General features: G+C 49.3%; 1 protein-coding gene across 2 annotated transcripts in view; it reads right to left on the bottom strand.

The window, feature by feature from the left end:
- Positions 1 to 21,151: 21,151 nt before the first annotated feature.
- The window catches only part of ptchd4 (patched domain containing 4), a 208,986-nt gene continuing 202,543 nt past the window's right edge, over positions 21,152 to 27,594 (bottom strand). For both annotated transcript variants that reach the window (XM_072499134.1, XM_072499135.1), the window contains exon 3: positions 21,152 to 22,788. In XM_072499134.1, coding sequence (XP_072355235.1) covers positions 21,152 to 22,788 — 1,637 coding nt within the window. The remainder of the gene's footprint in view (positions 22,789 to 27,594) is intronic.

Genomic DNA, 27,594 nt, shown 5'->3' with positions numbered 1-27,594 from the left:
ATTCTCCGTGAATCGGCACGATGGCCCGAACCCGGCGCCAAAAACGGAGCAAATCACTCCGGCGTCGGGCCCCGCGAAACGTCGCGAATTCTCCGGCCGGGAGTGGGCTAGTAGCGGCGTCACGCCATTCGCGACGGCGCACCCGTCACGGACGCACGGGCCGGCACTGACGCCACGCAGCGTCACTGCAGAAAAGACGCCCCCCCCGGCGACCCGGCAAAATGGCTGCCCGCTGCGCAGCGCCAAGTGAGACCCCCCACTGCCTGCCCCCCTTTTTCCATCCCTCTTTCCTCCATATCCCCCCTTCCCCTATATCCCCCCTTCCCCATATCCCCCCTTCCCCATATCCTCCCTTCCCCCATATCCCCCTTCCCCATATCCCCCTTCCCCCATACCCCCCTTCCCCCATACCCCCGTTCCACCATATCCCCGTCCCCATATCCCCCTTCCCCTATATCCCCTTCTCCCATACCCCCCTTCCCCCATATCCCCTTCCCTAATATCCCCCTCCCCATATCCCCCTTCCCCCATATCCCCATGCCACCCTTCCCCCATATCCCCTTCCCCTATATCCCCCATATTCCCTTCCCCCATATCCCCCCTTCTCCCATAACCCACTTCCCCATATCCCCCTTCCCCCCATATCCCCCCTTCCCCCATATCCCCCTTCCCCCATATCCGCCTTCCCTCATATCCCCCCGGGGATATGGGGGAAGGGGATATGGGGAAGGGGATATGGGGATATGGGGAAGGGGTATATGGAGGAAGGGAGGATATGGGGGGATATGGGGGAAGGGGATATGGGGGAATGGATATATGGGGAAGGGGGATATGGGGGAATGGGGGATATGGGGGAAGGGGGATATGGGGGAAGGGGGTTATGGGGGAAGGGAGATATGGGGAAGGGGGGATATGGGGGAAGGGGGGTATGGGGGAAGGGGCATATGGGGGAAGGGGGTTATGGGGGAAGTGAGATATGGGGGATAGGGTGAAGGGAGATATAGGGGGAGGGGAGATATGGGGGGGCGATATGGGGGACGGGGGGAAATGGCGGAAGGGGGGATATGGGGGATATGGGTGGAGGGAGGATTTTGGGGGAGGGGGATATGGGGGAAGGGTCGACAGACCCGGCCCATCAGGCATACGACGCCCCCAGGATGTTCCAGGGCAACCACGAGCCAGGGACAGACCCGGAACACCAGCCGGACACCGCCCCCAGGACTTTCAAGGGCGGCCACGAGCCAGGGACAGACCCGGAGCATCAGGCGGACGCCGCCCACATCTAGTGTGAGTGCGGCGACGCCGGCGGGCCACACCCAGCGACGAGGAGGGAAGACACAGCAACAAGCCCCCGTCGCAGCCGACCCAGGACACTGACGCACAAGGCACTGACGCACAGGGCACTGACACACAGGACCCTAACACACAAGACCCTAACACACAGGACTCTAACACACAGGACCCTACCACACAGGACCCTAACACACAGGACCCTAACACACAGGACACTGACGCACAGGACACCGACACACAGGACCCTAACACACAAGACCCTAACACACAGGACACTGACGCACAGGACACCGACACACAGGACCCTAACACACAAGACCCTAACACACAGGACTCTAACACACAGGACCCTACCACACAGGACCCTAACACACAGGACCCTAACACACAGGACACTGACGCACAGGACACCGACACACAGGACCCAAACACACAAGACCCTAACACACAGGACTCTAACACACAGGACCCTACCACACAGGACCCTAACACACAGGACCCTAACACACAGGACACTGACGCACAGGACACCGACACACAAGACCCTAACACACAGGACCCTAACACACAGGACACTGACGCACAGGACACCGACACACAGGACCCTAACACATAGGACACTGATGCACAGGACACCGACACACAGGACCCTAACACACAAGACCCTAACACACAGGACCCTAACACATAGGACACTGACGCACAGGACACCGACACACAGGACCCTAACACACAAGACCCTAACACACAGGACACTGATGCACAGGACACCGACACACAGGACCCTAACACACAAGACCCTAACACACAAGACCCTAAAACACAGGACCCTAACACACAGGACACTGATGCACAGGACACCGACACACAGGACCCTAACACACAAGACCCTAACACACAGGACCCTAACACACAGGACACTGACGCACAGGACACCAACACACAGGACCCTAACACACAGGACCCTGATGCACAGGACACCGACACACAGGACCCTAACACACAGGACCCTAACACACAGGACACCGACGCACAGAACACTGACGCATACGACACCCACACACTGGGGACGGATGGACAGGAGCCACCACTCCAGGGGTCCCCGGACTTCGAGTCGTATGAGGAGGACGCCATTACGCCACTGCTATCTCCTACACCCTCCACCATCGCAGAGACACTCACCTTGGTTGGGCACTTTAGTGATGAGGCGTCTGGTACACTCACTGGTGCGCACAACACAGCCGTCCCGGTACAGCAGGTGGAGGCAGGAGCAGCCGAGGGGCTGGACAGTCGGAGTGTAGCCCGGCCCCAGCAACCCTCTGCCGACCAGATGGGTCCCGGGTTCCTGCAGTTACCACACCCACCCATAGACCCGATGCAGGCACGGACCAAGGGACGATCGAAGGGGGTGACGGCCGGCTTGCGGCAGCTGCAGACGAAGGTGGAGGAGTCCACTCGCGTGCAGGAGCATATAGTGGTGCCGGTCATGCGTGTCACCCAGGCTGACACCGCACGGGTGGCGTCCGCGGTGGAGGCAATGGGTGCGACGGTGTCAGACATGGGGAACGGTTTGTGAGGCCTGGGGCTTTCCGTACAGGCGGCGTCTGTGGCCCAGGACATGGCTGCCCTCTCACAGGCAGCCAGGAGCCAGAGCCAGCAGCTGATCGCAGAGGCGCTCAACGCCGTGGCCCAGTCTCTGCAGGCAGTGGCCCAGTCTCTGCAGGCCATTGCTGAGGGCATCGGCGCCATTGCCCAGGTGCTGGCCGGCGTCGCCCAGACACAGACAGGGATGGCCAACTTCCTGAGCTCCATTGCTGCAAACTTGCAGACCCTTGTTGATACCAGGGCGGGCCTCCAGGACTGGCAGCGCCAGGTGTCGGGGGGGGGTGGGGGGGCTTCGGGTGCTCGGTCCGTTCGCATCCCCGACCCATGTAGAGGCCCGAGGGCCATCGGGCACCCCGAGGGAGGAGGAAGTGCTGGGACCCATTCCGGATCCCCCTGTACGGGAGGTACCGGAACACCGCAACACCTCAGACCCTACCCTCCCCTTTCGGCCCAGGTGCATCTGGTGGGCAACGGGCAGGACAGGCTGGCAGCTCGCCATCCCAGTCGCCCGAGCTGCAGCCTGACCCATCTAGGCTGGGCCGCGCCAGGAAATGATCGCCAAAGGGGTCCCTAGTCACAGGGCAGGAATCACAGCAGTGCACCTCCAGTTCTGCTGCACCGTCTGGGGAACCACCTGGACATAGTTGTGGTGATGTGCATCACCACACAGGGGCTGGTTTAGCACATTGGGCTAAATCGCTGGCTTTTAAAGCAGACCAAGGCAGGCCAGCAGCATGGTTCGATTTCCGTACCAGCTTCCCCAAACAGGTGCCAGAATGTGGCAACTAGGGGCTTTTCACAGTAACTTCATTGAAGCCTACTCGTGACAATAAGCGATTTTCATTTTCATTTCATTTCATTTTCATTTCAATGTAAATACATGTAGGCTAGCTAGACATTAGAGGGAGCACCAGTGACATCACACACACACACACACACTCAACCAATAGATCAGGTAGATAGGTCATGACCAATGGACATTCACGATACACACAGAGGGGACACCACCCCAGGAGGGCATTACACCAACCCATATATAAAGGACACCACGCACATGATCTGCGTCTTTCCAGTGGAGACAGTCAGTGAGGACAGACACAGGGTTGATTCAATATCACTCCCACCACGTGGATTGCAGCAGCTGGTTAGTCAGTCTGGGTAGCTGTAGTAGGATTAGCAGTAGTGTCGAACCCGAGGAATAGAAGTGTAAATAGTTTAATAAACGTGTTGAAGTTATCCCCACGTCTGAACCTTCCTTTGTCAAGTGCACCACAAGGAAGCCGCTTATGTTACACCTAGAGCATAACAAATCAGTAGTCATAGTAAGCCCAAAATATTAGACACTGAGTAAGTTGGCATGGGGGCAGGGCACAGATTAGTTCTGGGGCTAGGGCACGTGTATGAACTGTTTGTTATTAAAATCACTTTCACACCTACAGAAGCTGCCTTTGTGCTCTGTCCGATGCGTGCCGGGGGTGTGGTGTGAGGTAAGCACCAGTGGGTGTGTGAGGGGTGACAGAACGTTGGCCTCAGGTGAGTGTGCCCACCCCTCCCCCGAGTCGTCCTCGCCATCCCCCCGGGCAGACAACGGGATTGTGCGCCGCATGCAGGGACGGTCCGGGTGTAGGGTGGTACTGTGGCCATGGGTCAGACATTGTCCAATGATGTAGAGCCCAGAGCTCATTGCAGAGCGGTTTGTCATCATCCTCCATGGCCTGCAATAGACACGCTTCCACCGGCGACCGTGTGAGCCCGGCCCGTTGTGCCGCAGGTGGATGTGCAATGGAGGTGTGGTGTGCATGCGGATGGGGTGCGGGTTGTTGATGTTGGGTGGGCGGGGTGAGGGTGGTTGGTGTTAGGTGGGTGAGGTGAGGGTGATTGGTGTTGGTGGGTGGGGTGAGGGTGATTGGTGTTGGGTGTGTGGGGTGAGGGTGGTAGGCTGGTGCCCTGGTGTGCAGTCTGTGCCGATACTCGGCGATTCCCAAGCCCCCCTAATCCGTGAAACGGGCGGCTATCAGTCTGTCCGGTGCCCGCTGGCCCAGCCGGTAACGGTGGGCAGCCTCCAGTCCATGTCCACCCCTTCTGTCCTGACCATTGCCCCCATCCTCCTCATCTGGGGAGGTCTGCGCCTCGTCTTGCTGCTCCTCCCCTTCCTCCTCCTCTGCCTGCAGCACATCGCCCCTCTGCTGGGCTATATAGTGGACGTGGCGAGGATGTTTCCACTTGTAGGAAAAACTAGAACCAGAGGACACCATCTCAGACTAAAGGGATGATCCTTTAAAACAGATGAGGAGGAATTTCTTCAGCCAGAGGGTGGTGAATCTGTGGAGCTCTTTGCCGCAGAAGGCTATGGAGGCCAATTCACTGAGTATCTTTAAGACAGAGATAGATAGGTTCTTGATTAATAAGGGGATCAGGGGTTATGGGGAAGAGGGAATGGGGATGAGAAAATATCAGCCATGATTGAATGGCGGAGCAGATTCGATGGGCCGAGTGGTCTAATTCTGCTCCTATGTCTTATGGTCTTATGGTCTCTTATAACAGTCCGCAATTTATTGGTAAGTTATTTCAGGATATGTGTGAGAAGTGGAATATCAATCACATTACTTCTTCTCCACATTACCCGAGAACTAATGGCCAAGCTTAACAATTGATTCACCCAGTGAAATCCCTAATGCCCAAATGCAGATCTACCAAGGATGATCTACATATTGCAATGTTACAACTGAGTGCAAAACCTTTAAGTGCAACCATTCCATTACCAGCAGGGCTCATGTTTGGCAAATGAGCATGTACTGATTTACCTAAATGTACCAATTCTACTCTCTGAGAAACTAGAGAACAATGTTTAAAACTGCAAGAGACGATGACTAATGCGCACAATAAAAATGTAGGTGCAGAATTGCCAAGTTTACAGTTAGACAACAAATTCACACCCAGGATCCCACAGAGGGTACATGGTAACCAGCTGAGATGATCAGAATTTATTTGGAACGTTTCCGGTGGCGACCATGGAGTGAAAGGTCGCACAGTCAGCAGCTCTCGCCTTTAGTGGTTTTTAAAAATGTTTTTAGCCGGAGTTTTCCGGAAATTTCTCAACATAAGTTGATCGAAGGGGGAGGAAGAGGAGGTGACCCTCAATTTATGGAATCGTGTCCAAATAAGAGTCGAAAAAGAAGAAACCGAAAGATCAGTGAAAGTAAGGCTCAGAGGCCATCCAGCCCAATGGTAACGAGGCAAAGCGTGTCCATGCCAGCTCACTGGTCGATGGAGCAATGGGTTGAGTACCTGAATGAGAAGTTCGCCCGGCATCGTAAGAAATGTGCAAAAGACATGACCCAGGTGATCGCCTCGATTAAGGAGGTGGTTGACCGGGTGGAGGAGAAAATGACGACCCAGGGACAGGAGATATAAAGTTGCAGGAGCTGGCGACTGAACGAGAGGAGGAGTCCACTGCAATGTCTTTGGAAATTAGCATACTACAGGACAGACAGAAACGACTGCTGGATAAGGTAGAAGACTTGGGGAACCGGTCTCGCAGGCAAAATATCCGAACCGCAGGGCTGCCAGAGGGAAAGGAGGGATCAGATGCGGGTACGTATGTGGGTAAGATGTTGCAGGAGGTGGTCGGGGCCGATATGTTTGACAAGCAGCTGGAGGTGGACTGGGCACATAGGGTCCCCATACGTAAGCCCCAGGGTCGTGAGTCCCCGAGGGCCATGGTGGTGAGGCTACATCGATTCCTCGACAAGGAGCGTATCATGAAGTGGGCCAGGCAGATGAAACGGTATATGTGGGAAGAATCAGGGATCCGGGTGTACCAAGATTGGGGACCAGAACTCGCAAAGAGGAGAGCAAGTTTCAATAAAGTTAAGGCAGCCCTGTTTGCGAAAGACATTAAATTTGGACTGTTATACCTGGCTCGTCTGTGGGTGACCTATGGGAACCGGGAGCTGTACTTCAACTCTCCAGAAGAGATGGCTACTTTTATGAAGGACAATAATCTGGTTTAAGGACTTTAAAATTCAAACTGTGGTGGACTGACTTTGGGGGGAGGGATAAAGTGGGAGGGAGAGAAAAATAGTTCTGTATCTTGTTTACAATTTCAGTCCATCTAATTCTGAGTTAAGTCGCGATGTTTGGGAAGAAAAGGTTTTTTTTTTCTTGTGTAATTTGATTTTGATTGATTGCTTTATGCACTGGGTTACAAAGGAAAAAACTTTTAAGTTGCGACGGGGGTTTATTTTCTGTAAGAAAGATGGTTGATTCTTGCATGCATAATTTTGCTCAAGCTGCTTGAAACTTCTTCTATTGTGTTTGATTCTGTTTGAAGGTGATGGGACTGATAAGAATCGGTTAAAGGGGGAGGGGTGGGGCCCTGCTGCCTGCGTGTTGGGGGGGAGGGGTGGGGCCCTGCTGCCTGCGCGTTGGGGGATGGTGTGTTTGCTTTTGGGGATTGTTGTTACTGTGTTGAGTGCTTGTGCTATGTTTAGGGGGATGGAATCTGGCAGATGGCAGGTTTTTTGATGCCAGGAGGTGGGAGCTGATGGGCTAGCTGGACAGCTAGTTCATGGGAGCAAAGTGGGGGGAGAACTGAGGAAAGATGAAGTTTTGGGGGGGATGGGGGGGTGCTGCTGACGGGTAAGGGACAGCTAGGAGACTGGAGATGGAGATCATATGGCAGTCGCCGACAAGGGGCGGATCAGGTGAGGTGCGGAACACGGGCTAGGAGCTGGCCTAAGAAAGGTTATGGCTGATCGACAGGGGAGGTGGGGGGGCAAGGCTCCCCCCCCCCCCCCCCCCCCCCCGACCAGACTGGTTACGTGGAATGTTTGTGGACTGAACGGGCCGGTTAAGAGAGCTTGTGTGTTCGCACACCTGAGACAGTTAAAGGTGGACGTGGCCATGTTACAGGAGACACACCTGAAGCTGGGAGACCAAATTAGATTAAAGAAGGGATGGGTCAGGCAAGTGTTTCATTCAGGACTGGACTTTAAAACAAGGGGGGTGGCTATCCTGGTTAACAATAGGGTGACATTCGAGGTAGGAAGATAGAGGCAGACCCCGGAGGCAGATTTGTTATGGTTGGCGAGAAGCTAGAGGGAATGGCAGTGGTGCTGGTGAATATATATGCCCCAAACTGGGATGATGTCACATTTGTCAGGAAGGTGCTGGGTAAGATCCCAGACCTTGACTCGCACCGGCTGATGATGGGTGGTGACTTTAATATGGTCCTGGACCCAAGATTGGACCGGTTGAGTGCTAGGTCGGGGAAACTATCAGCAATGGCAAAGGAACTGCATGGAGCGCATGGGAGGGGTGGATCCGTGGAGATTTGAGAGACCAAGGAGCAGGGAATATTCATTCTACTCCCATGTACATAAAGTGTACTCCAGGATAGATTTCTTTGTGCTAGATAAAACACTGCTAGCAGGGGTTGAGGACACTGAGTACTCAGCAATTGTGGTTTCAGATCATGTACCACACTGGATAGACCTACAGGCAGACACGGGAATGTCCCAGCACCCACAGTGGAGACTAGATACAGGGCTGTTAGCAGATGAGGAGATCTGTGAGCGAGTGAGAGAGGTCATTCGGGGGTACATAAAGATCAATGACACGGGAGAGATTGCGGCTGGGGTGGTCTGGGGGGCACTGAAAGCAGTTATTAAAGGGGAATGTATTTTGATTTGAGCCCACAGGGATAAAACTGAGCGGTCGGAGCTGGACAGGTTGGTAGGAGAAATCTTACAGTTGGACAGGAGATATTCGGAGTCTCCAAATGAGGAGCTCCTGAAGGAGCGTCAGAGACTTCAAATGGAGTTTGGGCTCCTTTCCACAGGTAAGGCGGAGGGGTCAGCTGAGGAGGGGAAAAGGGGCAATATATGAACATGGGGAGAAAGCTAGCAGGATGCTGGCACATCATCTGAGGCAACAGGAGGCGGCGAGAGAAATAGGGAAAATTAAAGATATGAGGGGGAAGATGGTGACGGACCCGGGAGCGGTGAATGAAGTGTTCCGGGAATTTTATAGCCAGCTATACGAGTCGGAACCCCCGGATGGGGAGGAGGGCATGAATCAATTCCTGGGGAGGCTAGAGTTCCCGAAAGTAAATGAGGAGCTGGTGGAGGCCCCGGGGGGGGGGGGGGGGATTGGGCTTGGGGAAGTGATAGATGGACTGGGGGCGATGCAATCGGGTAAAGCCCCGGGACCTGATGGGTTCCCAGTGGAATTTTATAAGACGTTCTCTGGGTTACTGGAGCCGCTCCTGGTTAAGGCTTTTAACGAGTCCAAGGAGCTGGGAGTACTCCCCGCAACGTTATCACAAGCATCAATTTCTCTCATCCTGAAGCGAGACAAGGATTCGGAGAGCTGTGGATCGTACGGGCCAATCTCCCTCTTGAATGTAGATGCCAAATTATTGGCAAAGATCCTGCTCACTTGAATAGAGGATTGTGTCCCGGAGATAATTGGGGAGGATCAGACGGGATTTGTAAAGGGCAGGCACCTGACATCCAACATTAGACGGCTCCTTAATGTAATTATGATGTCAGTGGAGGGGCACGAGGCTGAGGTGGTAGTCGCCATGGACGTGGAGAAGGCTTTCGGCCGGGTGGAGTGGAAGTATCTATGGGATATTTTAGGCAGGCTTGGGTTTGGGCAGGGATTTGTGGAGTAGGTCCGGTTATTGTACCAGGCCCCGGTGGCAAACGTAGGAACTAACAGAGTTTGGTTGGAATCCTTTTGTCTGTGTCGGGGGACAAGGCAGGGATGCCCGCTCTCCCCATTACTGTTTGCCCTGGCCATAGAACCCTTAGCAATGACCCTGAGAGCACCGAATGCCTGGCAGGGTATAGTGAGGGGGGGTGGGTGGATGGAACAAAGGATCTCTCTCCATGCGGACGATTTGCTGCTTTATGTCATGGACCCGGTGGGGGGGGGGGGGGGATGACTGGAATCATGGAGGTATTAGGAGAACTTGGGTGATTTTCAGGCTATAAGGTAACTATGGAAAAGAGCGAGATGTTCGTGATCCAGGCACGGGGGCAGGAAAGGAGACTGAAGGAGCTACCTTTTAAAGTGGTTTGGAGAGTTAAATTTGGGCAAAGCATTGGATCAAATGAGAAGGGATTTCTGTAGATGGGACATGCTCCCACTGACGCTGGCGGGGAGGGTCCAGACGGTGAAGATGACGGTCCTTGCGAGACTGCTTTTCTTTCTTCAGTGTCTCCCAATTTTTGGCCCAAAGGCTTTTTTCAGAAGTATGAATGCAGCGATATCGAGTTTGAAGGCTTTACTGATGGTGCCCCTGCTGTTCCCACTGGCTCAGTACTCTACAAGTCCGGTGGTGGTGGCAGCCCTGATGAATGATCAATTACACATTGACGAGAGTTGGATGCAATCGAGGCTTTATTACACTAAGATCTGTGGCCTCCTACAGCAGCTGGCGAAATGGCTGCTGTACGAGGAGCACACATATTTATACTCCACCTAGTGGGCGGAGCCAGCAGGCAGGGAACTACCCCCGTACCTGTAGTACAGGGCCTTACCGTAAAGCACCTACACCAACATCCTTTATATACAATATATACATCAGTGGTGACTACCACATTCACCCCCTGTTAAAATTGAGTCCGGTGGGGGTGGTGGAGAACTATATACAGGCAGACGTTTTAAAGTACAGAGAGAAAAAAATTGAGTCCAGCGGGGTGGAGGGAAAAATTATATACAGAGTGATGATGTTTTAAAAGTCCAGGTCATGTTACAGATTCAGTCGGTCCGGAGCCTTGATCTGCCATTGTGAGCGCCGCAGTGCTGGCGGCGAGTCCGGTGTCGATCTGGTCTTCAGTGGCTCTGGGACCATGTCGGAGTCCTCTTCATCCCCGGGTGTGGGCAGGGGGAGGACGGAATGTCCTGGGGCGGGGGTTGCGGCTGGTGCGCCGGGGGAGAGGGGGTTGGCCCCGGGCCGGGGGGGGTGTCTGTGTGCGGAAACAGCTGATGCCAGGTCCCTGAGGGAGACTGTACCTTGGCGGCCGTGGGGGTATGCTACATAGGCGTACTGTAGGTTGGCGTGGAGTAGCTGTACCCTCTCAACCAACAGGTCCGCCTTGTGGAGTTGTACGTGTTTACGGAGGAGTACGGATCCTGGAGCTGCCGGCCAAGTCGGGAGCAACACCGCGGAGGTGGACTTCCTGGGGAAGGCAAAGAGACGTTCATGGGGTGTTTCATTGGTCGCAGTGCACAGGAGCGACCAAATGGAGTGTAGGGTGTTGGGGAGGACCTCCTGCCAGTGGGAGGCCGGGAGATTTCTGGACCGTAGGGCCAGCTGGACGGCCTTCCAGACCGTCCCATTCTCCCGCTCCACATGCCTGTTTCCCCGGAGATTGTAGCTGGTCGTCCTGCTCGAAGCGATACCCCTGTTGAGCAGGAACTGACGCAGCTCATCGCTCATGAATGAGGATCCCCGGTCGCTGTGGACGTAGGCGGGGAAGCCGAACAGAGCGAAGATGTTGTTGAGAGCTTTGATGACGGTGGCAGACGTCATGGCGGGGCATGGGATGGCGAAGGGGAATCTGGAATATTCATCGACCACACTGAGGAAGTACGTGTTACGGTCGGTGGAGGGGAGGGGCCCTTTGAAGTTCACGCTGAGGCGTTCAAAGGGGCGTGAGGCCTTCACCAGGGGCACACGGTCTGGCCGGTAGAAGTGCGGTTTACACTCCGTGCAGACATGGCAGTCGCTCCTGACAGCCCTGACTTCCTCGATGGAGTATGGCAGATTGCGGGCCTTAATGAAGTGATAAACGCAGGTGACCCCTGGGTGACAGAGATCGTCGTGCAGGGTCCGGAGTCGGTCAACTTGTGCGCTGGCACATGTACCTCGGGATAGGGCATCGGGGGGTTCGTTGAGCTTACCGGGGCGAAACAAAATCTCGTAGATGCAGGCGGAGAGCTCGATCCTCCACCTCAAGGTTTTATTGTTTCGATCTTACCCCGCTGTGTTATTGAACACAAAGGCAACCGACCGTTGGTCTGTGAGGAGAGTGAATCTCCTGCCGGCCAGGTAACGCCGCCAGTGCCGCATAGCTTCAACGATAGCTTGGACCTCCTTTTCGACGGAGGAGTGCCAAATTTTGGAGACATGGAGAGTGCGGGAAAAGAATGCCACGGGCCTGCCTGCCTGGTTGAGGGTGGCGGCCAGAGCAACGTCTGATGCATCGCTCTCGACTTGGAAGGGGAGCGTCTCGTCGACCGCATGCATCGCGGCCTTGGCGATGTCGGCCTTGATACGGTTGAAGGCCTGGTGAGCTTCGGCCGTCAGTGGGAAACTGGTGGAGTGGATGAGTGGGTGGGCCTTGTCCGCATAGTTAGGGACCCACTGGGCGTAGTACGAAAAGAACCCCAGGCATCATTTGAGGGCCTTGGGGCAGTGGGGAAGTGGGAGATCCATGAGGGGGCGCATGCGATCTGGGTCGGGCCCTAGAACTCCGTTCTGAACCACATAGCCGAGGATGGCTAATCGGTTCGTGCTGAACACACACTTTTCCTTGTTGTAGGTTAGGTTGGGGAATTTGGCGGTGTGGAGAAATTTGGAAAGGTTACCGTCGTGGTCTTGCTGGTCGTGGCCACAGATGGTGACGTTATCCAGGTACAGGAAAGTGGCCCGCAGTCCGTACCGGTCAACCATTCGGTCCATCTCCCGTTGGAAGACCGCGACCCCGTTAGTGATGCCGAAGGGAACCCTAACAAAATGGTAAAGGCGGCCGTTCGCTTCAATCGCGGTGTACGGGCGGCCTGCCTTGCGAATGGGGAGCTGGTGGTAGGCAAATTTCAGGTCCACTGTCGAGAAGACCCGGTACTGTGCAATCTGATTGATCATATCAGATATGCGTGGGAGGGGGTACGCGTCGAGCTGCATGTACCGATTGATGGTCTGACTGTAGTCAACGACCATCCTGTGTTTCTCCCCAGTTTTCACCACTACCACTTGGGCTCTCCAGGGGCTGTTGCTGGCCTCGATGATACCTTCCCGCAGCAGCCGCTGGACCTCAGACCTGAAGGAGGTCCTGTCCTGGGCGCTGTACCGTCTGCTCCTGGTGAGGTTTGCAAACAGAGAAGGCGGGTCCACCTTAAGGGTCGTGAGACCGCAGACAGTAAGGGGTGGTAGGGGCCCGCCAAATTTCAGCGATAGGCTCTGGAGGTTGCACAGGAAGTCCAGGCCGAGTAGCAAGGCAGCGCAGAGGTTGGGGAGGACGTAGAGCCGGAACCCACTGAACTCTACGTCCTGGATGGTGAGGGTGGCGATGCAGGGACAATAGCAGCGATTGAGCGGGCCTGGCACACTGCAGTGAAATGTCCTTTCTTGCCGCAGGCCTTGCAGAGCGCGCTCCGCGCCGGGCAGCACTGCCGGGGGTGTTTTGTCTGTCCGCAGAAGTAGCACTTGGGTTCCCCGGGGTTGGTTGGCTGCCATGTGGCGCAGGCGTGGGGTTAGCTGGGGGCGGCCGCTGATGGTGTCCACGATGAGGTGGTCGCTGGCGGGGTCCACAATGCCCAGGAGGTGTGGGCCGTGCGGTCGGGGGCATACGCCTGTACGTTGCGCGAGGCGACTGTGAGCGAGAGCGCTAGTTTCTTGGTCGCCGCAAGGTCAAGCGTAGCCCCTTCTAAGAGGTGATGGCGGATGTAGGCCGACCCTATGCCTGTAATGAACGCGTCTCTCATTAGCAGGTTAGAATGTTCAGCGGCCGAAATGGCCTGGCAATCAGTCTCTCACCAGGGCGAGCAGGGCACGCCAGAAATCTTCCACAGACTCACCGGGAAGTTCGTGCCACGTGGACAGGAAGTGCCTGGCGTAGATCTTCTTGGTCTGCTGAGCGTAGTTCTCCTTCAGTAGCGCCATGGCCTTTGCGTAGCGTCCTGAATGAGGGGAAAGACATCGGAGCTCAGCCGCAAATACAGAATCTGGAGCTTCTGTGCTTCTGGGATTGGGTCTGTAGCAGATCCGATGTCTGCTTCAAAGCAAGCTAGCCAATATGCGAAGTCTTTTTTGGCATTGTCTGCTTGAGGATGCAGCTGCAGGCGATTCGGCTTGATGCGGAGATCCATCTTTGTAAAATCTCTGTGTAATAAATTGATGCACTATCAATTATGACGAGATGAGAGTAGAAAGTAAGTGAGGCTTTATTACAGAGATGTGTGGCCTCTTACAGCTGCTGCCGAAATGGCTGCAGTTCGGAGAGCACCCACATTTATACTCCACCTACTGAGGGGAGCCAGCAGGCAGGGATCTACCCCCGTACCTGTAGTACAGGGGCCTTACCGTAATACCCTTGTATGCAGTGCAGTATATACAATATAATACAACAGTGGTGACTACCACACTCTGAGGATCAAAACAGGGATTCGCCTGGAGTTGACAGCCGTCCATCGATTTCTTTCACAAAAATTGAATGTCAGCAGTAAGGGGGGGAAAGGGAAAAGCGGGGGGGGGGGGCGGTGGGGGGGAACAGGAGGCAGGGTAATGTTAAATAAGGTCTGTGAACTTAGTATACGGGTAATTGGGGACAGGGCGGGAGAAGTGGGGGACATGGTTTATTGTTTGTTGTTCTTTTAGGGGGTATTTTGTGCGTCGACCTGTTTTCAAAATGTCAACATGTTAAATTGTGAAAATTACAAATGCTTCAATAAAATATTTTCTAAAAAAAAAGTTCTTTGGAACCAAGGCCCTATGAAGTAATTCCACACAAAGATGCAAAGTGCAACTGAGGACAAACCATGACGGCTCCGTATCCACCATTCAGTCCTGTTGTATCGAGGATAAGATCCCAAATGCAACCAGTAACAGCATCCCAGAATGACAATCCCACAGATCACTATGTGCAATTAAAGAAACCTCCAGACAAGGTTACCATTCCAACACTTAAAAAAAATAAATTTAGAGTACCCAATTCGTTTTTTCCAATTAAGGGGCAATTTAGCGTGGCCAATCCACCTAGCCTGCACATCTTTGGGTTGTGGGGATGAAACCCACACAAACATGGGGAGAATGTGCAAACCCCACACGGACAGTGACCCAGAGCCGGGATCGAACCTGGGACCTTGGCGCCGTGAAGTTGCAGGGCTAACCCACTGTGCCACCGTGCTGCCCTCCATTCCAACACTTAAGTGTACCAGCAGATTACACTTCCATTTTAGAGACCTAGTGATTGATAATTCCTATACACTTATGTAATAGTAGTTAAACATGGACATATATTGTCTACTAACTCTTAATAAATTTGTCAAACACAATTTCCCTTTCTTAAATCCATGTTGACTCTGCCTAATGATATTATGATTATCTAAGCGCCGTGATACCGTGTTTCTAATCAGACATTCAAAATCCTGGAACTCGCTCCCTAATAGCACAGTACCTGCACCAAATGGATTGCAGTGACTCAAGAAGGCAGCTCATCACCATCTTCTCAATGGCAATTAGGAATGGGCAACAAAATGCTGACCTAGCCAGCGAAGCCCACATCTTGTAAAAATGAATTTTTAAAAAGTTCCCTGATACTAATGTCAGGCTAATTTCTCTGAAGTTTCCCATTTTGTCTCCCTCCTTTTCTTGGATAGTTTGGTTGTATTTGATACCTCTCAATCCATGGGATCCATTCTAAAACCTGGGGAACCTGGAAGATAAAAAGTAGTGCATTGACTACCTCTGCAGCCACTTAAATTCAAACTCTATGATAAAGGCCACCAGGTGCAGAATGTGTTGACTTTTAATCCCATTAATCTCTCCAGTACTATTTCTTTAATAATTCTGATGTTTGTTAAATTCTTGATTCTCACTAGACTCTTGGACTCATCGATTTCTGAAATATGCTTTGTGTGTTCTACCATGAAGACAGATGCAAAATATTTGTTTAATGTCTCTGCCATTGTCTTGGTCTCAACCATAATTTCTCTAGTCTCTGTCTCTAAGTGGCCCACATTTACCTTTGGCTCATCTTTTCCTTCGTGCATAAAGCTTTTTGCATACCTATAAAATCTGTTTTATGTCTCGTGGCAATTTACACACATTTAATTTCCTCTCTATCAATTTATTTTTTTGCTAAATTCTAAAAACCTCCCAATCCTTAGGCTAGCAATTCCTTTTGGCAACATTGTAAGGCTCTTCTTTTAATTTTAACTTTTCTTGTGTTGTGCAATCCACAATTGGGCCACTTTCCCCAATGGATTTTATTTCTTAAGGGAATGTATATTCATTGTAAATTATGAAATGTTTATGTAATTATTTGCCATTGTTTATCTACCATCATATCTTTGAACCAAGTGCCTCAATATAACTTAACCAACTCGCTCCTCATAACCTATGGGCGGGATTCTCTGAGCGCTTACGCCGGCGATCGGCTGGAGTATTAACATTTGCGCCGAAATCGATAGCGCCGCCGCTGTCGGGATGGAGTACTCAAGGAGTACGCTACATGCAGTATCGGCGGCCTCAGGATGTTGCCTGAGGCCCTCCCCCCCGATGCTCTGCCCCCAGCCGGCCGGGTTCTTGACAGCTTGGGTCTCTCATGCTATTACTTGTCGGGAACTCGACATGACGGCTGCGGACTCAGTCCAGCGCTTCCACAGTCAGGGGAGAGCCGATCCGCGGGCAGGGGGGACTTTGGTAGTGGCTGGGGGCACTGTTGGAGGATGGTCTGGGGTCGTGAGTCAACAAAAGGGGGGACACTATTTGGCTGGCCGGGTCCGCGCGAATGGCGCGGCCGCTGCAAGCCGCCATATGCACACGCAGCCTCGGACAGGCAATTCCATGGTCGTATCGGCAGCTAGAGCCGGATGCTCTACGCTCCCTGCCTACTAGCCCCCCCCCCCCCCAAATGAAGGATCGGTGGCCGTTTTGCGCCAAATTTCCATTTGTAAATGGCCACTGTTCCCACGCCGGAGTCAGGACGTAGCCTGAGAATCAGAGAATCCAGCCGTTTATCATTTGCTTTGTTCAGATTTAAGGCTCCAAATTCATTCTTAACTGTATAATTCTCAAAACCCACAATGAAATTCTCGAATTGGGAACCAAGATCGCTCTTCCCCAGAGTTTATTTTATTAGGAGGTTACTAATTAACATGTCTCATTTCACACTGTTCGATCTTAAAATAATCTGTTCCTTATTTGTTTCATGTGTTTTCCTGTATGTTCGTCTCTTCTGCATTATAAACAATTCCATCCTTGTGTACATGTGCTCTGCTAATCATCAAAATTAAATTTGTCACCACAAAAGTGAAGAGAGAAGTTAGAATTGCCGTTACACTGAGATCTATTAGTGTTCAACATGTGATTGAGGGAGTGACCATTACCTCTATTTAAAAGAAAAGTAAATCAACATTTGAAACAGAGAAGGATATAGTGGTAAATGTTCCTACGTTTCCATATAAAGGGAGAGCAAGACAATAGTCTTAGCTTAATTTAATAAACAGTTGGTACAAACATGATGGGCTCAAAAGCCTATGGACATCTATAATTCTATAAAATATGTTACAGCAATGAGTATATGTGATCTTTATGATTGGAAAATATGAAGTCAGAAGGTCACTCATGAGTGAATACGATATTGAAGGGATTCACAGCCTAGTTTGACATAAGCAAATGACTGGGGAATGGTACAAATTCAACGGCAAGGGCATGACGTATATGATGAAATCTAAGATGATAGCTTTGGTTTCCAAAGGTTTAGCTGGTGGAAATTGCAGCTTATCTAGCAATGGCTGTCCATTGATGGAGAAATGGAACTGGATATCGCGTGCAACCTGATCTTGTGTCACTGGGTGCTATTGCCCTGTGCAGAAAATACATGCTGAAGAGGAAGGTGCCAAAGATCAATCCTTGGGAGTCTCTGGAGGTAACAGTGTAAGAGTTTGAAGCAATGCCTTTGCTGGTTAGGTAGGAGTGGAAAAAATTAGCACAGTCCTGCCAAGTTTCAAAACAGTTGCAACGCCTGGAGAATAATGGCTTTGTTGACTGTATCAAAAGCTGCAGAGAGATAAAAAGGAATGATGAGGGATAATGAACAATGGTCACAATTAAGAATATCATTTGTATCTTTGATTAGGGCTGTTGTAATATTATGGGATGGGTGAAAATTTGATTGGGTATATTAAAACAAGAAATTTCAGGAGGGATAGGCATGGATAGGCAGTGAAGCAGTTGAGGCTCTTTCATTAAATGTTTTCAAGATGAAGATAGATAGTTTTTTGAGGAATTAAGGGTTATGGTGTTCCGGCGGGAAAGTGATGCTGAGTCCATAAAAGATCAGCCATGATCTCATTGAATGGGGAAGCAGGCTCGAAGGGCCAGATGGCCTACTCCTGCGCCTAGTTCTTATGTTCTGATGTTGTTATGATCTGAGGCAACAATTTGTTCATAATTATTAGGGAGCAAAATTTCACCATCAGGCTTCATTTTTTCAAGGAACTGACCAATTTAGCAATAGAAATGCATAGTTTATGGCCAAAATAAAATAAAATAGGTGTCTTGGACTAATCTGGGCTGGGATTTTCAATCATCCATAGAAATGAGGTTGACTGTGGGCACATTTTGAAAATGGCACTCCTAGATGGCATGTCAGTGCCCAAGGCCACAGGAATCACTGGTGCTTTCAAAGCAAGGGTGGGCAGAGAAGGGGAGGGGGAAGTTAAGAACCCGCTCACTTCCAATAAATGGCCCGTTAAGCTCCATGAGGGACTTGTTAATGGGGTTAGGAGGAGAAGAAGATGATTTTCAATTTGTGAAGGCATAATTTCTTGTCAATGTAAATACTAGATGGTGCACTACCCACACATGTGCAAATGTAGTATCATTGTCCGAACCACATGTGTTGGCACAACATACTCGCGCTTGTAAATCACTTAGCTCAAGCAGACTGGTGCATGTTAATGCACAGATGTCAGGCTCAATTTGGGGAACAATCAATATTTTTTGGTGAAGAAATATTTTGGGAACTAGGGTTTTTTTTCTATGATATCAGGTGTAGTGAGGCTCCTGGCCCTCTAAGGTCCTGCATCTTCTCTTCTGCAATTCAGTGGCAGACCCTGTGTAGGGCTGCTGTCTGCATTTGGTGATCAGGAACAGCAGGCATCTTCCACCTGCAGTTAAAACTTGGCACCGTGACTTGAATTGGGCACCAAGCTTGCTATCAACCCAATTAGGGCATCTGTATTTGAAGATTGCATTGTGTGAGTCCTGCAGATGCAGCACAGTGTGGGGACACTGAAATTATGTGGATGCTGGATTCCCGATGCCAGATTAAAAATGAAGTCACTGTGGTCAACCTGGTAAAAATCATATTATGATTATCATTTTCTATAATGCACGTTTCAAAAAAATGTAACTGAAAGATTCATCTGAAACATAAGCAGCAATTGGGCACAATGTGACCAAAGAAGTTAATTTCCAGTGAAGCACATATCCCCCTGCTTCACATGGATTAAATAATGAATGATCAAAGGTCCAATTTTCATTATAGATAAGCAATAAATTAGTTATATTTTGCTAAGTGCATTATACACAGTTTGTAATGCTATCTAAGAGAAACTTCACCATATCAGAGAGGTGGTTAAGAAGATTATCACTGTGTTATCCACTATTGTAATAATGTTATCAGTTACGAGATGACTGTTAGTCATTCACTTGCATTTCTCAAAGCACTAGCTGAAAACAAATCATATATTCTAGAAATACACAATAGGAGAGAAGATGTAGAGATTCAATAACACCTCGGCGTGGATCCTTCGTCCAAAAAGGGAACCCACAAGTTAACATTTTTGGCAGGGACTCTTTGCTAAAAACAAAGACAGAATGAATGAAACCTTTGATGAAGGTTCCTAGAACATTATCCTATTTGCTAGGAATACAGTAGCACAGTGGTTATGGTACTGGCCTCCTAATCCAGACCTCTGACCTACAGACATAAGTTCAAATCCCATGTTAGCAACTGGAGAATTTAAATTCAGTTTATTAAATAAAACCGGGACTTTAACAAAAAAAGCTAGTAATGGTGATGATGAAATAAGTGGAACCCCCTTTGTTTCATTAATGTCTTTCAGGAAAGAAATATGTTGTCCTTACCACATAGAGCAACATGGTTGATTTTTAACTAACCTGGCAACTTCTCAGCTGCACATGGAGGGGCAATAAGTGACAATGACAACTACATCATGTCAATGAATTTTTAAAAATTCCGCCACATGTGGTGTATGACCTGATGAATATTATCACCATTTTTTGCTTTTATTTCAAATTTCCAACATCTGCAGCTTCTTACTTTTAGCTCTTTGTTAATGTTTCTTCAATATTTGGAATATACCTACATAACATTTGAAATAGTAATTTTTGATGTGATTTCAACATGAAAATAGATTTTCAACTAATTTTTCAAAACTCATTAAATAATAAACAAACCATACTATAAAAGATGTGTGCAAGATGTATGCATTTGACAAAATTTATAATGCAATTTCTGCAAAATAATGGGTACATAATTAGAAATCTATGGTTTCAGTTTTTAAAAATCTATACTAAAATATTGGCTGATTTCCTCTCACACAGACCCTTGCATATCAAGTACACAAAATTCTTAACTGCCTTTTGGCTTTGTTACAAGTGAAGAGAGTGCTCTTGTTTTTGCTGTCAACTGCAATCCTCCAAAATTACTATTTAATGTTAATTTTACAGAAGACCAAGTAAGCCTTCTTGACACCTGTATGGAAAATAATGTCTGTGCATAAGGCTTTGTATTGTGAATGTTTTCTGATAACTAGCTTTTTGCCATTAACAATTCTTTGTGATGGTCCATTTGTTCATGCAAAGATATACCCTTTCCTATCCAACTCTTCCCAATTTGTCCATCATTTCTGCAATTCAGGTCAAAGGAGGAAACTACCAAAGAAGATGGTGAGAAATAGTACATGGTAATTTGTTTCTTAAACCTTCAAGTCACGATTGACAATTTACTAATTAATTTCAATATTTTACTTTCATTGCACCCTGAGTGTCAGGTGGAACGGGTTTGTTCTTTTGAAATCTTTATCTTGATTTCTCGGTTAATGACAGAACATTTCAAATCACCCATGCTTCCTTCCTTAGTTCTGCCCTTCTGGCCAGCACAAGCTGTCAGGATTGAATAAGCTCAGACCTTACCAGGGAGTCAAACCACCGGTTTTGTAGGTCTGTTCTGATGCAGATTTTTCCAGTGATGTTTTGTTCAGGTGTTCAAACTGTGGTGACGTGATCGACCATTCCTGAATTATCTTGTATCTCCACACATTCAATTTCCTCTTTCCTTTCCACACGCTTCTTTTTCTTGTGCCTTTTCTTGGATGGAGGAAAAAATGTTAGAAAGACAGGTAATATAACGAAACAATGTAGCAATGTACAGGTGGCTGTGAGAAGTAAGCACTTAAACAGTGTGAAGGTCAAATTTGAAGGCACAAAAACCATGGGCATCAACCCTAAAAGAAAACAAATATTATTCTGCAAGATGGCTGCTCCATTCCATTCTAAAGAGTTTTTGATACAATCGGTCCTGGTGCGCTCTTTTTCTAATACAAATGTAAAAAGCAGAGGTGCACAGTGGTCTATGGCATAGTTCAAAGAGTAGATAAGGCACAAGATTGAGATGCTGTCCATATCTACTTTCCATAGTGTCATCAATCCAACCACACCAAACTCCATTGATGTTACGCTAAGTATCACCCAAACATTACCCAATGCATTGATAACCAAAAAAACAGTCAACAGTAGAATGATCAAGACGCTAACACTGGAGTTCAGGATTGGCGAAGTGATGGAGGAGCTATAGCGATCCATGAAAACAAAGGTTGGATTGAACACTATATATTTTATCCTCGAAATGAGGGAGTGTTTTCGTAATGTTTCCAGTAAATCAATCATTTCTTCATGTATATTCTCTGCAGTTCTAGCCACCATGTACACCCGGGAGGCTATGATGTCTACTTCCTCTGATGTCTTTGAAAAAATGATATCGTCCATGTAATTTTGAAATTCAGGTTGCTTTAGAAACGAATTAGCCAGAATGTTGATAAAATCACTTTTAGTTAGTACTGTAACATTCAGTTTTTTCAAATAGTGTAAATAATGCTCAATCCATGATATTCTGATGAAACCCCTGCTGATTACTCGCAAGTCTTCCTGTATTGTTAGATTCCAGTATTCTATTGGCTCATATATATAAAAACCTATGACCGGGCTGTAGTTGCTGAAGTATTTTTGCTGGGTAATTGTAAAAGAAACACTTTGTGAGTCACTTGCAAGCAAATTAATGAGATTTGATCCATTCCTGATTTGTAAACATCCCATGAAGGAAAATGACACATAAATCAGGTACAGTAACACAACAAAAGGCTTGACGTACGTATTAATGATCCATTCAGTGTAGTGCTCCCTCAAAAAACGCTGAAGGAAATGTTTTTGATATGGATCACATTCATGAGAGCCAGACTGTTGAAATCCATCATTCATCATAGTTTTAAACCAGACTGGCCTGGAAGCTAGGTATTCAGGTGAAGGAATTCGACAGCAAAAAATACTGTGGTAGCGATTTTGTTCCAGTTGCCCGGCAAAGACCAAGCACGAGCCATAAAAGGAAACAACATAGAAGTAGTTTACTAGAACTGTGACGCACATGTTCTGACAGAAGATTTTAACAGATTCAACATTTGTGAATGGGCTTGCACCCATTCCGAAGGTAATGATATAGAGAGAGCTCGTCATTGTGTAGGTCACCATTACATCAGAATATGCAGCTGCTATTCTTTCCTTAAATGGCTGATCTTCTTTTGTTCTCCGCCATCCAGCTAGTAGCTCAAATACTCCTTTAGTTCCATGACCTTACAGAAAGGAGAATAAGTAAACTGTTAGGATGTGACAATTCAGTGTGTGCAAGCATTTCTAGTGATGTCATGAACATAGTGGCACGTGGTTAACTTAATGTTTCATGCCGGTATGCACCTTATCAAGACTTGGCCAGGAATAACTAAATACCACACAAAAGAAATCTCATCCTTCCATATCATTTTAGGTTAATTGGCGCGGTTTTACTACATGGGAACAAAGTCCCATAGCGAGCACTTTTAGCCACGTGTTTCCCGGTGCTCACAGCGCCGAGAGATGCAAGGCTATAAAACGTAACTTGCGTTTGATAAGGGTCTTCAATGAGACCAGATAATAATATAATAATAATCTTTATTGTCACAAGTAGGCTTACATTAACACTACAATGAAGTTACAGTGAAAAGCTCCTAGTCGTCACATTCCGGCGCCTGTTCGGGTGCACAGGGAGAATTCAGAATGTCCTAGCAACAGGTCTTTCGGGACTTGTTGGAGGAAACCGGAGCACCCGGAGGAAACCCACGCAGACACGGGGAGAACATACAGACTCTGCACAGACAGTGACCGAAGCTGGACATCGAACCTGGGATCCTGGGGGTGTGAAGCAACAGTGCTAACTACTGTGCTACCGAGGCCTAACATGCTTTGTACACTGAGGAACTCCACTTGATCTTTGAGGTCCCCAAAGCTGCCCTCGACACCCAAACCCCAACGCACAATGGGAGGGTTCCCAACCCCCAAACACCCACCCAGGACAACCTGGCCCAATCACATCTGTGCACATAATGCCAGCTTTGCACCTTGGTAGTGCCAACCTGGCAATGCTACATGGGCATCTCCAGGCTGGTACTGACAGGGTGCCAGGGTGCCAGCCTGCCCAAAGGGAATGCAGCTGGGGGCCTCCGATCCCCTGGGAGGCCCCTGCAAGTGTCATTCAGTCTGGTCCTTGTTTGTAGAGACCAGTACTGAATGGCCCTTGCCCAAGGTCTCTGAGGTGAGGGAAATTGATCTCACCGTCGGGTAACTCGGGAATCTGCACATTAAAGTGAGACTAGTAGATTTGCTAAAAAATCCCACAATGGGTGGGATTTACATCTCAAGTCCTGTGAGATTGCATTAGATCTCATGAGGCGTGGCGAGCCAGGTAGGTCCTGGGAATGGGGTCTCCCGGTTTCTATCAGCCATGCTGTGCTGCAGCGAGCTGCTTTTAAGGCACAATGTGGCCATTAAATCACACCCAATATGTGTACAAAAGTGAATTGTTTATTTTGTGGTACCATGTAAGATATGGTGGGAAACACTTTTGATTTCATCTGAATCAACAGAATATCCAGATTTGCCTCCAGCAAAACAGGGATAAAGCTTAAAGACAGCTGTCTCAGCCCAGGGTTTTGTGAAGGAAAGCTGCTCATATCCATGGGTAGTAGTTACCACATCTTCATCTCTACAATATTATGGGGAAGATTTTATGAACTTGAGCTTCCAATACAGACTACACAAATCTGGAGTGCATTGTGGAAATTTAAAAATTGGGAAGGTTCATTCATTCTACAGGCTGGGGTGTCCTGTGAGGTCCACTGATGTCCTCACCAAAACTCCTGATTTGCAATCCAATATGATTCAATATGTTTATGAGACAAACCCTCTCTATCTATAATATATTAAAAATGGTGAGGGATGAGAGAATCCCCAATGTATTCTGCCTGTAGATAATGCTGTAACTCTATGATATGACAGGTCACCACCAAACAATAGTCCTTCAAGTGAATTGTCAAACTCAGCAGAGAAAGTGAAAGGATTTACAGTCAGAAGATGTCAGCAGAGCCTGTTTTTTACTAGAAAAAAAAGAAACAGATTCCAGTCTTTGAAATTAATAGAGGAATCATTTATTTGCCACCCCTCTGCTGTGCAAAGAAAAATATCCTAAATCCCCAGCTGAGAAAGCTTTTGGTTTCATTTCCTTGTCACTGAGCATTTTCTAGGCCTTGGCTTCCCCCGTGCTCCACCCTCCCACCCCTGAAAGTTTGTTCCCTGTTAAGCAAATTTCTGACCACCAACTCACCCCATTGAGTGACCATCTGAGTCCCTTGCTGGGCAAGTTAAAGGCCACTGAAGAAATGGCCAAAATACATTTTAAAAGTTATATTCCTGCTTCATTAATCATTCCTTCCTTTTCCCACCTGTCATCTCCCTATTCCAACATTCTATGTTTAATGTTTTCCATTTCCTTCCTCCTGCCTTTTTCTCCTTCTCATCCACCTCCCCCTACATTGGTTCCTGCTTCAGATTATTTGGACTGGGGTACGCCCACAAAGATTTAAGGCAGAAGGGGATAAGATAGAAGAGGCATTAAGACTAATGGCAAGGCACAATTTTATCTTAGATCATAGAATCTACAATGCAGAAAGAGGCTGATTGGCCCATCGAGTGTGCACTGGCCCTTGGAAAGAGCACCCTACTTAAGCACATGCCTCCACCCTATCCCTGTAACCCTGCCTAATCTTTGGATACTAAGGAGCAATTTAGCAAGACCAATCCACCTAACCTGCACATTTTTGGACTGTGGGAGGAAACCGGAGCATCTGGAGGAAACCCACACAGACACAGGGAGAAAATGCAAACTCCACACAGTCACCTGAGACTGAAATTGAACCCTGGACCCTGTAGGTGTGAGGCAGCAGTGCATCACCATGCTGCCCTCTAACTATCTGAAACTAGAAGGTTGACCCATGTTGTGGCGGGAAGTGGGGATGGTTGGAAGGGAAAGAAGCAAGGAGTTGAATACCAATGGGAAAGGTTTGGTTAGGAAATGCAGAAAAATAAGTTTAATAATGTGTAATTTGAAGAAAAACATGCTCACTCACATCAGCTGCACATAATATCTCTGTAAATTACAAAAATGTGTTGCAGAAGGTTGAAATGCTGTCTATATCTACTTTCCCTAGTGTCATCAATCCAACCACAAAAGCTCCATTGATGTTACGCTAAGTATCACCCAAATATTAATCACTCAATCTTAAAATCAAACTGGGCATTTCTATTAAATACATGTTACAGGAATGCCAGCGACTCTAACTTCCGGGGGCGTATGCGAGTGGGGCGGCCGCATCAAGAAGAGCTCCCACCAGTGGCCATGATTTGCGCCGCTTTCGGGGATTTCCCCGAATCATCGATCACCCCCCGACTACCGTCGGCCGTTGGGACCATCGCGGGCAGCTAGCAGGGCCGGTTTAAAAACCGGCAAAGAACCCCGCGCGGGTGTCGGCCGGCGGGGGCTGAGGCGCTGGGCCCAGCGTGCGCGGAGGTCGGAGCAGCGGGGGCGGAGCCAAAAGGAGACCGAGGCGGCAGGCCCGAGGCCAGGGCACGATGTAGGTGGGATGTCCCATATCGGATGGCTCCCACATAGGATGAAATAAGAAGGCTACAGTCAGGTCCCAGGGGAGCTCTGGGGGAATGAAAAAGAGAAGAGAAACAAGTTTTAAAGAAGTTTTGTGAAAGTTTTTTTTTCTCCCCTTCTTTTTGTGTGAAGGAAGAAAAGTTGTTTTTTTAAAAAAAAACAGATTGATGAAGGACAGGAGGGTGAAAAGGAGAAAAAAGAAAGGAAAAACAATAAGCTGCTAAAGGATGCGAAGAGCAGCGTCGAAGAAAGGAGGAAACGTGGGTTCGCCGCTGAATGAGAGGACGAGCAAAAGTGCTGACAAGATGGCGGAAGCAGAACCGCATGGTGGGGCCGCACTACTTACGGTGGAGAAGATGACCGAGGTGATGGCGGTGGAGCTGGAAAAACAGTTTCCGAGGCACATGGGGGCCTTGAGGAAGGAGACGGCGGTCGCATTGAAGTCATTGGTGGTGGAGGCAATCACCCTGGTGAGAGTAGCTGTGGCAAAGACATCGGCCGAGGTGAGAGAGCAGGGCGAGAAGATGAAGGTAGTGGAGGAGGCCCTGTCGCAGCGCAGCGACCAGTTCACCTCGATGGGGGACGGGCTGCGGAGCGTGGTGGAGGTCAACAGAGGACTCCGAGCAAAGCTCGAGGATTGGAGAACCGCTCAAGGTGGCACAATTTGAGAATTGTGGGCTTGCCCGAAGAGACAGAGGGCCCAAGACCAACAGAATACTTTGCTAAGAAGTTGGCGGAGCTGATGGGGGAGGGTGAGCTAGACTGAGTGCAGCGCACAAAGACTCCATTAGACGAATAGAGTGAAGTCGATGAGGCTTTATTAAGCGTGTCTGTTCCCCAGCAGTCCGATAGTAAACTGGCCTGCGGGGGAAAGCACCGGCTTCTTATACTTCGCCTTCAGGGCGGAGTATGAGGTCAGCGGCCAACCAGGACCCGGGATCTGTCAGCCAATGACATTAGGGCTTCCAGTCCCACATGACCCCCAATACGTACTACCACATTCACCCCTTGTCAAAAATGAACCCGGCGGGGTGATGCTTCGTATGGTGGTAAGGGTTTACAGGGCTGGTCCTGGGAGGATAGAACAGTTACATGGTAGTACAGTATTGGACAGTATCGTCCTGTTACAACTATTTACAGAGGGTATAGGAAAAACAAAATGTTCATTGGACAGTCCATCTTTGTTTTACATCGACGCCACGAGTCGGTCGGGCGGTCTGGTCGTCCGTGTCGATCGCCTCGGCCCCGGCGGTGGTGGTGGTGCTTGTACCAGCGTTGTCGCCTCCGGGAGCCGCACGGTTTCAGCTGTCGGTGCAAAGGGGAGGGGGACTGATCCTCCTGGGAAGGGGGCGGTCGCGGGGTGCGGCGGTGGCAGGAAGGGGGGCGGTTGGGTTGATGGTGTCGGGGG

This window comes from Scyliorhinus torazame, chromosome 4, assembly GCF_047496885.1.
Source record: "Scyliorhinus torazame isolate Kashiwa2021f chromosome 4, sScyTor2.1, whole genome shotgun sequence".
NCBI lineage: Eukaryota > Metazoa > Chordata > Chondrichthyes > Carcharhiniformes > Scyliorhinidae > Scyliorhinus > Scyliorhinus torazame.
The sequence above is the reverse complement of the archived record's forward strand: the minus strand, read 5'-3'. Positions and strand labels throughout refer to the sequence as shown.